Raw genomic sequence first — 14524 nt, 5'->3', positions numbered from 1 at the left:
TGTTCCAGGTAGACTTGCTTGTATAAAAAGATAATGTGATTGGAGACTTTAAAGCGACTTGATCCTGGCTTCCAGGACAGACACCTCCCCTTTGCTCCCACAGTGTGGCTGAAGTCTCACCTGCGTGCTCTCCCGCCTCTGCCGCTGTGTCACACCCACTGTCCTCCCTGTCTTCAGGGCTCCTTGAGGGTCTAAGTTCGGAAAACACTGAAGAAACCCCGTTACTACTTTCACCTCCACTCTCTTCCTTTCTTACACAGAAGGAGCTAGAGATGTCAGTTTCTAAATTTTTATACAAACATTTTAAAGAAAAGTGTCCCATGGAAACCAGTGTTTTCAAGAATTCAAGGGTATCCTTAAAGTGCCCCCAAATTATTTTACACATTTCTTATTTTATCTTTTTCTCCTTAGGTACCAACAGTTAAAATGATTTATGAATTATTTATTATATAAATTACTGTTTTCTCCTTTTGCTTAGCTTAAAAAAACAAAACAAAAAAAAAACACTGGACAGTTACTTTGTACTTTGTGAGAAATTTTCCCTTGTATTTATATTGTTTTTGTGTCATAGGAAGGAAAATCCCCTCGGCAGTGTCTGAAGGAAGGAAACTGCAAAGCTTTGAAATACTCATTTTTTGAGTGTAAAAGATCAATGGTAAGTGGCTAAAGATTTTTAAAAGCTTATGCTCAAAATTAGCTCTGTAGAGTCAAATATGTTAGTGACTTAGTAATTATAAATAGGTTGCAGTGGTGTCACTTGGAAAAAAAGATGTACTTTTTTCTCACCCAGTGAATTAATGTGAGGTTCATGGAAACCCACAGCTGATTGTTCTATTATGCTGACCACAGTAGCTGAACTTCATGAATTTCTAAAAACGAGTTAAGACCATGGTCTTGGCAAGTATAAATGGAAAAGAGTTGATGTTGGTCACTGTATTTGGGTCATTTGGCGATTGCACAGCCATAATGCGGGATCTAAAGGGTGTGTACTGCTCCTTACATGTTGATGTGATTGGAAAAAATGTTGGCATCTGTGTTTGAATCTGTAGTGATGAACTGTGGAGAGACAGCCTGAAGGACATTACAAATCTCATCTTTGATTCAAAGATTCACAAAGGTCTTTGGAATAGAAACCAGGAGCCTTGTGTTTGTGAAAAGAAAATAAGAAATCACAAAAATGAACATCCCTTTAAAAACAGCAGTAACTTTAACTTGAACATGCTCTCGATTGGTCAGCAGCACTTACATCCCTTTCCTTTTGTTGATAGGAGAAGCAGAGCGTATAGGATATTATGATCTGGGAGGCCAGAGAAAAACTTTGCTAACTAATCAGATCCAGGGAGGTGTAAAGTGAGATTAAAATTGGCAATGCTTTCTCAAGTGACACAGTTCTTTGCCATATTTTCCTGTCATTTAATGTAGGAAAAGAGGATTTTCTTGCCTTCTCCCACACAGTTTTGTTACCCTTGTAAAATGCAAGCCTTTAGACCTTTCCAAGAATGTTAAATCATGTTTATATAATTGAGAAGTCATAAAGAACAGTTAGTGTAGGAGGCAATGAGGTGTCCTTATTAATCACAATGACTGGATTTGTAATAAACTCCCTGTTAATTCCTATCCTGAAACTCAGGCTTTGATCTCCAAAGAACATTAAGAAATCAGAACATATAAAGCTTTTCCACAGTTTTATCTGCCTTCTGCAGACATTTGTAATAATCTTGAGTAAAAAAAAGTTAACATGCTTCTGACCATTTCTAAATATCAGTACGAGGCAGAACTTGACTCACACTTTGACTCTAGAAGGAGCAGTATTAGGAACCTTATAGCAGATTTAAGAGACCCTTGCAACCTTTCTTCAAGACTAGGACGCACTGGTAGTCCTCCAGTGTGAGGAATAACTGTTGCAACTTCGGTTGGTCAAAACCTGAAATAAAATGATTTAAATTGTGCTGGTAATTTTGCTTATTATTTCAAACAATGGGTATGTAACTCAGAGTGAAGGTAAAATGGTCAGTTTGAATCGGCTGTGCCCTCCTAATAGTAGCATCTCATCATCCTGATCATGACTCTCGTTTGAAGATTACTTGGTTTTTGAAAGTGTGGCTCTTAGCTACTGTATCTGATGCTCAGATGAAGAGATAGTGGTCTGTCCCACACTGGCTGTGTTGTCCTCATTAACAGGGTTTAGCTCTAAACTAATTCATTCCTCTGGGATTTCTGTGGAATGGTATTGACTGCAGTTCTGCCTTCTGTACTGACTAGGACCCTCCATCCTGTGGCCTCACTTAAGAAGTGGCCTTACTGGGAGGCTTAAGTGAAAGAATATGCAGTTGACCTATGAGTAGTAATTTAAGGGTTTGTAATCTCAAAATGGCTGTGTGTTACATATATTTCAAGGCTCTTTTCTCAGTTACTATTTAAAGATTCTAAAAACACTTGAATATTAACCCAAATAAAGCTTAATCAGAAAGTCAGCTTTGTTAGAAGAATAATGTATATTGAGTGTACTCCAGAAAAAAAGATGAATGTAAGTTGGACTTAAGAATTCTTACTGTGACCGTGAATGGAACTCTTGTTTCTAACGCCTTCTTTCCCTCTTTGTTATTTTTTCCTCCCCCGAGCTGGGACAGTCGCCTTTTTGATTATGCTGGAGGCTGGTTTACTCCTCTCATGTAGTGACACCTGTTACCAAAACTGTGTTTGATTATGGTGTCCAAAATGTGATTTACTTGTGTATTTATTTTCAGTTGGATGCCAGATCAAGATTCAGGGGAAGAAAAGGATATTGATACTACTATGTTGAAACCAAGATGGATACAAGAAAGGACTCTGGTCATTAATCCAGAGAAGCCAAAATAAGAAACATACTTTTTGTTACATCTGTTCAGGTGGACCAGTTTTTTCCTCCATGAAACAAGAAAATGGATGAGTTCTGGTTTTCAGTAGGTATAAATGATTCCCTTGTTCTAAGTTATTCTTAGAATAAAAATTCAATTGAATAGTTATGAGCTGAGAACATAATAGATGTGTTTTAAGAATTGTTCTGAAGCACAGGGAATGGAAAGATTGTTAGTTTCCAACTTGACTTCTCTACTAGATGACACAAATTTGTGCATCCTTTGTCAGTACTGTGGAGGCCAGGGATGGGACTGTGAAAATCAACATGCAGCCTGATGAGAAGATAATCCGTCTGGAAAGTTTAGGGTAAAACTTTCTTTTATTCAGATTGTACTATTTAGTTCTAAAATAAATTGTGTTTGACTGCTTGGTGAAGAAATGCTTCCCCTGCACTGATTCATTCAGTAACAACCTCAAAACGTTAATGCCACTCATTAGGCAAAGCTGGATCCAAATCTGGGACTATGCTGCCAGGCCTTCTGGCCTCCTCTCCTGAGTGTTTTTCTGTTTCCTGACCTCATTTTTAGGCTGGCCCTCTCTCCATAATGGGGAAGAGGCCAGTGTCCCCCCAAAGCACACATCCTTAAAGTCTGTGATCCCAAAAGAAGAAAGATAACCTCCTTTTCTGGGGTCCACTAATCAGATTCCACAAAAGAACTGTTGTCTTCTCTGGAACAACTGCCTTTGAATTGGACCAGTCCCTGTGGGAAAAGGGACAGGACCCCATGATCTTGGCCAGGGCTGGGTCTTAGGCACTGTATTTGGTAATTCATGTCAGAATCACCTTGGTTGAGTGGTGGGCCTTTATCCTAAAAGGAAAGGATTCAGAGCAAACTGAAATAGCAGGTGTTGACGTTAGAAGGCAAGACTGAAAATTATGAAATACTTGAAAAAGTTTACAATCACAGTGATTTTATTCCAGTCACATAATACAGTAGAGCCAGATATGAATCCAAGTTTCTAGTTTTATTTTCAGGATTGAAGAATGATGGAAGAGCCGTTGCTTCTTCATAGATCTGCAGTTCACTGGAGTTAGAACAATCAAGGTATTTTATAGCTCTTTGCTTTCTTAAAAGTTCACCTAAAGTGAAAATTCTGTTATCAGCACTGGTCCTTGCTGCAGAACATCACTGAGGTCTATTTTATATATTATTCATTGGTAAAAAGAAAATGATAGATTTTTTTCAATAAATTTTTGTATATATCTGTTTAAGTGCCACAACTTTTATTAAAGGTTAAGTTTGTTAAGAAACTCAAATTATGTTATAGAGCCCTATCTTTTCTTAGCTACAGCTTTTTTGAGAGCTTCACTGGGAGAAATTCAAATACCTTAAAATTCACTCTTAAAGTAAAGATTCAGCTTTTTTTTCTCTTAGTAGTCACAGAGTCATGAACCCATCACCACTGTCCAATTCCAGAGCATTTACACCGCTCCAGAGAGAAGCCCTGTCTCCATTAGCGGGCATTCCCTTCTCTCCTTGGGTACCCCAGTTCCTAGCAACCGCTTACACATTTTCTGTCTGTAGATTCACTTCTTCTGGGCATTTCATAAACTTAGAATTATGTAACATGTGACCTTTTGTGACTGGATTCTTTCTTCATGTTTTCAAGGTTCATCTATATGTAGCATCCATCTGTACTTCATTTCCTTTTATTGCTGAATAATATTCCATAATATAAATATACCACATTTCATGTAACCATTTATCAGTTGATGAAGATTTGGGTTGTTTGTACTTTGGGGCTATTATGACTAATGATATGAACATTCATGAATGAATTTTACGTGGACATGTTTTATTTCTGTGTCATATGGTAACTCCAGCTTTAAATGATGAACTCCCAAACTTTTCCACAGTGGCTATATCATTTATATCCCCACCAGCAATGTAGGAGGATTGCAGCTTCTCCATATCACCAACAGTTGTTATTTTTCATATTTTTGTTTGTTTTTTATATGATAACTATTTTTAAGTCATTTTTATTTTTTGAAAATTTTATTGGAGTATAGTTGATTTACAGTGTGCTGTTGGTTTCACGTGTACAATCAAATGACTCAGTTGTGAGTGTGTGTATATATTTCCCTTTTGTAGGTTTCTTTTTCCATATGTGCCATTACAGAGTATTGAGTTCCCTGTGTTGTACAGTAGGTCCTTATTATCTGTTTTATATATAGCGTATGTGTATGTCCCTCCTAATCTCCCAGTGTATTCCCTCCCCCCTTACTCCCTGGTAACCGTAAATTTGTTTTCTACAACTTTCTTTTTTAAAGCTGAGTTCATCTGTGTCAGTTAAGGTTCCGCATATAAGTGCTGTTTGTTATTCCGCTCTAGTGTTGTTTGTCTGCCTCTCTTCATTCAGTATGACAGTTCCTAGGACCATTCACGTTGCTGCAAATGGCCTAGCTCTGTTCTTTTTCTTTGGCCAAGTAATACTCTATTGTATATATGTGTCTCATCTTCTTTATCCACTCCTCTGTTGATGGACATTTAGGATACTTCCACATCTCGCCTATTGTAAATAGCATTGCAGTGAATATTGGGGTGCATGTACGTTTTTGAATTATGATTTTCTCCAGATACATGCCCAGGAGTAGGATTGCTAGGTCATATGGCTGCTGGTGGTGGTTTAGTTGCTAAGTCGTGTCAGACTCTTGCTTCCCCTCTGTCCATGGGATTCTCCAGGCAAGAAAACTGGAGTGGGTTGCCATTTCCTTCTCCAGGGGTTCTTCCTGACCCAGGAATCGAACCCAGGTCTCCTTCATTGCGGGCAGATTCTTTACCAACTGAGCTACAAGGGAAGCCCTGCTAGGTCATATGGTAGCTCTGTTTTCAGTTTTTTAAGGAATCTCCATAGTAGCTGTACCAATTTACTTTTTCATCAACAGTGTAGGAGGGTTCCCTTTTCTTCATAACCTCCTCCAGCATTTATTGTTTCTGGATGGTCATTTTGACTGGTATGAGGTGATACCTCATTGCAGTTTTGATTTCATTTCTCTAATGATTAGTGATGTGTTGAGCATCTTTTCATATGCTTTTTAGCCATCTATCTTCTTTAAAGAAATGTTTTTTTGGATCTGTGTTTTGTTTTTTTTTAACTGAGTTGCTTGCTTTTTTGATATTGAGCTATTTGTACATTTTGGAGATTAATCTCTTGTTGATTCCTTCACTTGCAAATATTTTCTTCCATTTTGAGGATTATCTTTTCTTTTTGTTTATGGTTTCATTTGCTATACAAAAGCTTTTAATTAGGTCCCTTTTCTTTATTTTTATTTTCATTACTCTAGGAGGTGGATTGAAAAAGATCTTACTGTAATTAATGTCAGAGTGTTCTGCCTATGTTTTCCTCTAGGAGTTTTTAGTATCTGGCCTTGCATTTAGGTCTTTAACTCATTTTGAGTATTTTTGTCTGTGGTGTTCATTCTTTTACATTTGCTGTCCGGTTTGCCCAGAACCACTTAGTGAAGAGACTGTCTTTTCTCCATTGTATATTCTTGCCTCCTTTGTCATGGATTAGGTAGCCATAGGAATAAGGGTTTATCTCTGGACTTTGTACCTGTTCCGTTGATCTGTATTCCTGTTTTTGTGCCAGTACCATACTATTTTGACTGCTCTAGCTTTGTAGTCTGAAGTCAGGGGGCCTGATTCCTCCAGCTCCATTTTTCTTTCTCAAGATTACTTTGGTTATTCATGGTCTTTCATGTTTCCATACAAATTGTAAAATTTTTTGTTCTAATTCTGTGGAAAATGCCATTGTTAATTTGATAGGGTTTGCATGGAATCTGTAGATTGCTTTGGGTGGTGTCATCATTTTTACAATATTGATTCTTCCAGTCCAAGAACATGGTATATCTCTCCATCTGTGTGTATCATCTTTTATTTCTTTCATCAGTATCTTACAGTTTTCTGAGTACAGATCTTCTGCCTCCTTAGGTAGGTGTTTTATTCTTTTTGATGTGATGGTAAATAGGATTGTTTCCTTGATTTCTCTTTCTGATCTTGTTATTAGTGTATGGGAATGCAAGATATTTCTGTTAATTAATTTTGTATCCTGCCAGTTTATCAAATTCACTGAAGAGCTCTAGTGGTTTTCTGGTAGCATCTTTAGGATTTTCTGTGTATAGTATCATGTTATCTGGAAAGAGTGAGTTTTACTTCTTCTTTTCCAATTTGGATTCCTTTTATTTCTTTTTCTTCTCTGATTGCCATGGCTAGGACTTCCAAAATTATGTTGAATAAAAGTGGTGAGAGTGGACATCCTTGTCTTGTTCCTGATCATAAAGAGATGTTTTCAGTTTTTCACCGTTGAGAATGATGTTTGCTATGCGTTTGTTGTATACGGCCTTTATTATGTTGAGGTAGGTTCCCTCTATGCCCCCTTTCTGGAGAATTTTTATCATAAATGGGTGTTGAATTATGTCAAAAGCTTTTTCTGAACCTATTGAGATGATCACATGGTTTTTATTCTTCAATTTCTTGATGTGTGTATCTCACAACATTGTATTTATACAACAATGTTGTATATCTGGATCGATTTCCAGATACTGAAAACTGCATCACGGGTATAAATTCCACTTGATCATAGTGTATGATCCTTTTAATGTGTTTTTAGATTCAATATGATCATACTCTGTTGAGGACTTTTGCTTCTATGTTCATCAGTGGTATTGGCCTGTAATTTTTTTTGTGATATCGTGGTCTGATTTTGGTTTCAGTATGACGGTGGCCTTGTATTGGTAGAATGAGCTTGGGAATGTTCCTTTCTCTGAAATTTTTTTGGAAGAGTTTCAGAAGGGTAGCTGTTAACTCTTCTTTACATGTTTGATAGAATTCGCCTGTGAAGTCACCTGATCCTGGATTATTTGTTTGCTGGAAGATTTTTAATCAGTTTCAGTACTTGCGATTGGTCTGTTTGTATTTTCTATTTTTTCCTGGGTTTAGTCTTCAAAGGTTGTAACTTCCTAAGAATTTGTCCATTTCTTCTAGGTTGTCATTTTTATTGGCATGTAGTTGCTTGTATTATCTCTTAAAATGCTTTGTCTTTATGTGGTATCTATTGTAACTTCTTTTTCATTTCTAGTTTTATTGACTTGAATCCTCTCCTTTTATTCTTGGTGAGTCTTGCTGTTATTGTTCAGTCGCTAGGTTGTGTCTCTTTGTAACCCCATTGACTGCAGCACGCCAGGCTCCCCTGTCCACTGTCTCCTGGAATTTGCTCAGATTCACGTCCATCGAGTCAGTGATGGTATCTAACCAACTCATCCTTTGCTGTCTCCTTCTCCTTTTGCCTTCTCTTTTCCAGCATCAGGGTCTTTTCCAGTGAGTCAGCTCTTCATATCTGGTGACCAAAGTATTAGAGCTTCAGCTTCAGTCCTTTCAATGAATATTCAGGATGGTTTCCTTTAGGATTGATTGTTTTGATCTCCTTGCAGTCCAGGGGATTCTCAATAGTCTTCTCCAACACCACAATTCGAAAGCACCAATTTTTTAGCACTCAGGCTTCTTTATGGTCCAACTCTCACATCTGTACGTGTCTACTGGAAAAACCATAGCTTTGACTATACAGCCTTTTGTTGGCAAAGTGATGTCTCTGGTTTTTAATACACTGTCATGGTTTATCATAGGTTTCCTTCCAAGGAACAAGCATCTTTTCTTTTTTAAAGTGTCTTTTAATTTCATGGCTGCAGTCACCATCCAGTGATTTTGGAGCCCAAGAAAGTAACAGTTTCCACTTTTTCCTCTTCTGTTTGCCCTGAAGTGATGGGACCTGATGCCATGATCTTATTAGCTTTTTGAATGTTGAGTTTGAAGCCAACTTTTTTACTCTCCTCTTTCACCCTCATCAAGAAGCTCTTTAGTTGCTCTTCACATTCTGTCACTACAGTGGTATCATCTGCATATCTAAGATTGTTGATATTTCTCCTGGCAGTCTTGATTCCATCTTCTGCTTCTTCCAGCCTGGCATTTTGCATGATGTACTCTGCATGTAAGTTAAATAAGCAGGGTGACAACTCCTTTCCCAATTTTGATCCAGTCTGTTGTTCCATGTCTGGTTCTAACTGTTGTTTCTAGACTTGCATACAGGTTTCTCAGGAGACAGGTAAGGTAGTCTAGTATTCCCATCTCTTTAAGAATTTTCCACAGTTTGTTGTGATCCACACAGTAAAAGTCCAGGAAGCAAAGGTAGATGTCTTTCTGGAATTTTTTGTGTGGGATCCAGCAGTGTGTGCCAACAGTGGATGCTGCCAGTTTGATCTCTAGTTCCTCTGCCTTTTCGAAACCCAGCTGAAGGTTTATCAGTTTTCTGGCTGAAGGTTTAATTTCATCTTCTCAGAGAACTAGCTCGTAGTCTCATTGACCTTTACTGTTTTCTTTGTCTCTATTTCATTTATTTCTGCTCTGGTCTTTATGATTTCTTTCCTTCCGCTAATTTGGGGTTTTGTTTGTTCTTTCTGTGGTTGCTTTAGGTGTAAGTTTAGGTTGTTTATTTGAGATTTTACGTGTTTTCTGAGTAACATCGTATTGCTGTAAACTCTCAAACTTGCTTTCGCTGTGTCCTCTGGGTTTTGGATTGCAGTGCTTTGTTGTCACTTGTCTCTTCGTTCTTGATTCCCTCTTTGACGTCTTCAGTGATCCATTGCTTATTTGCTTTAGCCTCCATGCCTTTGTGTGTTTTTTTTTTTTCCTGTAATTGATTCCTAATCTCATAGCGTTGTGGTCAGAAAAGATGCCTGATACAATTTCAGTTTCTTTAAATGTACCAAGACTTGATTTGTGACCCAGGATGTGATCTGTCCTGGAGAATGTTCTGCGTGCACCTGAGAAGAAAGTGTATCCTGCTGCTTGCAGATGGAATGTCCCATAAGATATCAGTTCAGTCTCTCTGGTCTAGTATGCCATTTAAGGGTTGCATTTTTTATTAATGTTCTAGCTGGATGATCTGTCCATTGGTATAAGTGGGGTGTTCAAGTCTTCCACTGTTAATGTGTTACTGTTGATTTCCCCTTTTATGGCTGTTAGCATTTGCGTTATATATTGAGGTGCTCCTATGTTGAGTGCAAGAAAAAAACCCATATGTATGCTGTCTACAAGAGACCCACTTTAGACCTAGGGACACATATAGACTGAAACTGAAGGGATAGAAAAAGATATTGCTTGCAAATGGAAATCAAAAGAAAGCTGGAGTAGCAGTACTCACATGAGACAAAATAGACTTTAAAATAAAGACTGTTACAAGAGCTAGGGGTTTCCCTGGTGGCTCAGACTCTGGTAAGGAGTTTGCCTGCAATGAGGAGACCTGGGTTCCATCCCTGGGACAAGAAGATTCCCTGGAGAAGGGCATGGCAGTCCACTCTAGTATTCTTGCCTGGAGAATTCCATAAACAGAGGAGCCTGGTGGGCTGCAGTCCATGGGGTCACAGAGTTGGACACAGCTGAGTGACTAACACACGAGAGATAAGAACATTACGTAATGATCAGGGGATCAATCCAGCAAGAAGAAATAACAATTGTAAATATATACGTGCACTCAACATAGGAGCACCTCACTGTACTTTTCACCCTTTCGATTGTGGTCGTTCTACTAGATATGAAGTGGTATCTAACTGGGATTCTGACCACCATTTCCCAAATGGTTAATGATATTCACATGTTTTTGTGTGCTTATTGGCCATTTGTATGTCTTTGGGAAAATGTCTGTTCAAATCCTTTGCCCATTTTTCAAGTGAGTCTTTTTATTGTTGAGTTGTAAGAGGTTATTTTATACATTATGTATACAAGTTACTTAAAGACAAATGACTGGCCTTTGAAAAACACATGTTTTCTCCCAGTTTGTGGTTTATCTTGTTTAATGCTGTCTTTTGGAGCACAGTTGTTAATTTTGATGAATTCCAGTTTTTCTTTTTGGTGTATCTAAAGGAAGCCTCTGCCTATTCCAGGCTTGTGAAAATTTATTCCTGTTTTCATCTGAGTGCTTCATGGTTTTGGCTTACATATGGGTCTATGATGCATTTAAATAATACCTAGTACCTATATTTTAAATTTCTAGGTGTGGTAAAATGTACATGATGGAAAATTTACCATCTTAATCTTTTTAACAATTTTGTTTCTTTTTGGCTGTCCAGGGTCTTCGTTGCTGCTGGGCTTTTCTCTGGTGGCAAACACAGTCTGCTGTCTAGCCGTGGTACATGGCTTCTTGTTGCAGTGGTTTTTCTTGTGGAGCGCAGGCTTGAGGGTGCGTGGGCTTCGGTTGTTGCGGCTCCCAGGCTCTAGAGCACAGGGTCAGTAAGTGTGGCGCACTGGCTTAGGTTCCCGAGGCATGTGGGGTCTTCCCTGACCAGGGATCAAACTCAAGTCTTCTGCATTGGCACTCGGATTCCCCACCACTGAGCCACTAGGGAAGCCCTCAGGCATGTTTTAGATTGTAGTTTTTTACACACGTATCCAGTGAGAGAGGCCAGGATCAAGAGGCCTGGGAGCTGGGAGCCCTCAGCCACAGTTCTGGCTCTGCCGTCAAAAGCTCTGGGGCTCTAGCAAGTGCCTCCTGCTGCCTCAGTGGTGTCCAACTCTTGTGACTCCATGGACTGTAGCCCACCAGGCTCTTCTGTCCATGGGATTTCCCAGGCAAGAATACTGGAGTGGACTGCCATTTCCTTCTCCAAACCGTTTTTAAGGAAACAGTTCAGTAGTGTTAAGTAATTCACCTTGTTATGCAACCAGTCACCAGAACTCTTCTCATCTTGGAAAACAGAAACTCTTTACCAATTAAACAGTTCCCCATTTCCCTGTCCTCCAAGTCTGCTGATGTTGAGCACTGTTTTGTCATTTCAAGTGTTTGTTAGCTGTCTGTAGATCTTCTCTGGAGGAATGTCTATTAAGGTCTTTGCCTTTTATATAAAAAGTGTTGCTTGATTTTTTTTTTTAAATTCTAGTTCTTTTCATTTTCTAGATATTAACTCCTTATCACATATATGATTTGAATATATTTTTCCCACTTGGTTTCACTCTGTTGGTTGTGTTCTTTTGATGTGTAGTTTTTTGATATAGACCAGTTTATCTGTTTAATACTTTTGTTGCCTGTGCCGAGAAATAATTCCAGTCCAAGAAAGCTCTTCCCCTAAGTTTTCTCCTAGGAGTTGTATCATCTTATGTTTAGGTTTCTGTTCCAGTTGAGCTGATATGTGTAAGGTCAGGGTCCAGTCTCAGCCTTTTGCACGTGGACGTCCAGTTTTCCAAACACCATTGACAAGACTGTTGTTTCCTCTTTGAATGGTCTTCCTCCTTGTGGAAAGTTATTTGCCCATCAGCGCTAGGGTTTATTTCTGGGCTCTTTATTCCTTTGCACTATGTGTCTGTCCTTATGCCATTGCCACACTGATTTGATTATTGTAGTTTTCTGTTAAGTTGAAATCAGGAAGTACAGGGCCTCCAACTTTGTTATTTGTCAAGACTGTTTTGGCTGTTCAGAGTCCCTTGAGATTCCATGTGTATTTTAGAATGGACTTTTCTATTTCTTAATGAATTCCAATGGGATTTTGATGGGGAATATTTTGAATCTCTACACTTTGAATAGTATTGGTGTCTTAACAATACAGAGTTTTCCAATCCATTCATATAGGATGTCGTCTCATTTATTTCTGTCTTTAATTTCAGCAACATTTTGTAGTTTTTGAGTATACGACTTTTATGTCCTTGATTAGGTTTATTCCTAATTATTTTACTCTTTTTGATGCTATTGTAAGTGGAATTTAAAAAATTTTTCAGTTTTCATTAAACGATGGATTAACAGGTAATTTTTACTGTTAAATATATCAGAAAAGTCAATAAGATGTTGATTTCTTCACTAAGGTGTAGTTGATTCACAATGTTTTATAAGTTTCAAGTGTACAACACAGGGATCACAATTTTTATAGATTATAACCCATTAAAGTTTTTATAAAATATTGGCTCTGTTCTCGGTGCTGGACAGCATATCCTGTAGTGTATTTATTTTATGCATAGTAGTTTGTACTTTTTAATCCACTACCCGTCTTGCTCCTCCTCCTCCTGTCGCCCCAGGGATAACCACTCGTTTGTTCTCTATTATATCTGTAAGTCTGGTTGCTGTATTAATTCCTTTTATTTTTTAGATTCCACATATAAATTATACAGTATTTGTCTTTGTCTTATGTCATTAAGATTAATACCCTCCTGGTTCATCTACCTTGTTACAGATAGCAAAGTTTCATTGTTTTTTTATGGCTGAGTAGTATCATGTATATATATCATGTCTTTATCTATCTGTTGATGAACACTTAGGTTGCTTCCATAGTTTGGCTATTGTAAATAATGCTGCTAAGAACATGTATCTTTTCAGATTAGTGTTTTCATTTTCTTTGGATATATACTCAGGAGTGGAATTGCTGAGTTATATGGTAGTTCTACTTTTAGTCTTTAAAGCAGTCTCCATACTATTTTCCATTGTGACTGCACCAATTTACATTCCCACCAGCAGTGCACAGGAGCTCCCTTTTTTCACATCCTCACCAACATGTTACTTGTGTTCTTTCTGTAGATGCCAGTTCTATCTTAAGGTTTTGATTTGCCTTTCTCTGATGATTACTGATACTGAGCATATTTTTATGTGCCTGTTGGCCACCTGTATGTTGTCTTTGGAAAAACATCTATTCAGGTTTTCTGCCCATTTTTAAAGCAGGTTATTTGTTTGTTTGATGCTGAGTTGTAGGAGCTGTTTATATATTTTGGATATCAACCCCTGCTTTGTCATATCATTGTCAAGTATTTTCTCTTGTTCAGAAAGTTGTCTTTTCATTTTGTCGATACTTTCCTTTGCTCTGCAAAAGTTTAATTGGGTCCCATTTGTTTATTCTTGTATTTGTTTCCTTTGCTTTAAAAGGCAGATCTAGAAAAGTATTGCTAGTTTGTCAAAGAGTGTTCTATGTTCTAGGATTTCTTTTTTCTGTGGTTTCCGGTCTTACACTTAGGTCTTTAATCCATTTTGATTTTATTTTCGTATGCAGTGAGAGGAAGTGTGCCGATTTCGTTCTGTTGCATGAAGCTGTCTGGTGTTGCCTTTGGCCCATTGTGGATCTTGCCGCCTCTATCGTGGGCTGCGTGACCACACGTGTGGGGTATTTCTGGCCTCTTCAGCTCCACTGTGCTGTGTATGTTTTGTGCCATCATGTTTCAATGACTGAATCTTTGTAGTATAGTGTGAAGTCAGGGAGTGTAACTCCAGCTCTGCTACTCTTTCTCAAGATTGGTTTGGCTATTTGGGGTTTTTTGTTTCCCTAGGAAGTTTAGCATTAATTGTCCTGGTTCGTGAAAAATGTCATTGGTACTTGGATAAGGCATGCCCTGAGTGCGCGACTGCCTTGGGTAGTGTGGTCACTTGTGCAGCATTCTTCCAGTTCGTGAGCAGAGTGTACTGTTCCATCTGTTCGTGTCTTCAGGTCTTTCCTCACTGTCTCACAGTTTTCTGAGTAATGGCCTCTTATCTCCTCAGTTGGATTTATTGCTAGGTATCTTACTCTTTTTGATGCAGTGGTAAATGGAATTCTTAAGTTCTCATTCTGAAAGTTCATTGTTAGTGTAGAGAAATATAGTTCTGTATGTTTTTGTCTTGCAGC

The 14524-nt window shown here is 38.2% G+C and overlaps 1 protein-coding gene across 1 annotated transcript in view; it reads left to right on the top strand.

Annotated features, from left to right (window-relative positions):
* Positions 1-3277, top strand: part of COA5 (cytochrome c oxidase assembly factor 5) — a 34649-nt gene extending 31372 nt beyond the window's left edge. The window contains exons 2-3 of the mRNA XM_019969765.2: positions 572-655; positions 2748-3277. Coding sequence (XP_019825324.1) covers positions 572-655; positions 2748-2789 — 126 coding nt within the window. The 3' untranslated portion in view covers positions 2790-3277. The remainder of the gene's footprint in view (positions 1-571; positions 656-2747) is intronic.
* Positions 3278-14524: the final 11247 nt, after the last annotated feature.

The sequence above is a fragment of the Bos indicus genome, chromosome 11 (genome assembly GCF_029378745.1).
Source record: "Bos indicus isolate NIAB-ARS_2022 breed Sahiwal x Tharparkar chromosome 11, NIAB-ARS_B.indTharparkar_mat_pri_1.0, whole genome shotgun sequence".
Classification (NCBI taxonomy): Eukaryota; Metazoa; Chordata; class Mammalia; order Artiodactyla; family Bovidae; genus Bos; species Bos indicus.
The sequence above is the reverse complement of the archived record's forward strand: the minus strand, read 5'-3'. Positions and strand labels throughout refer to the sequence as shown.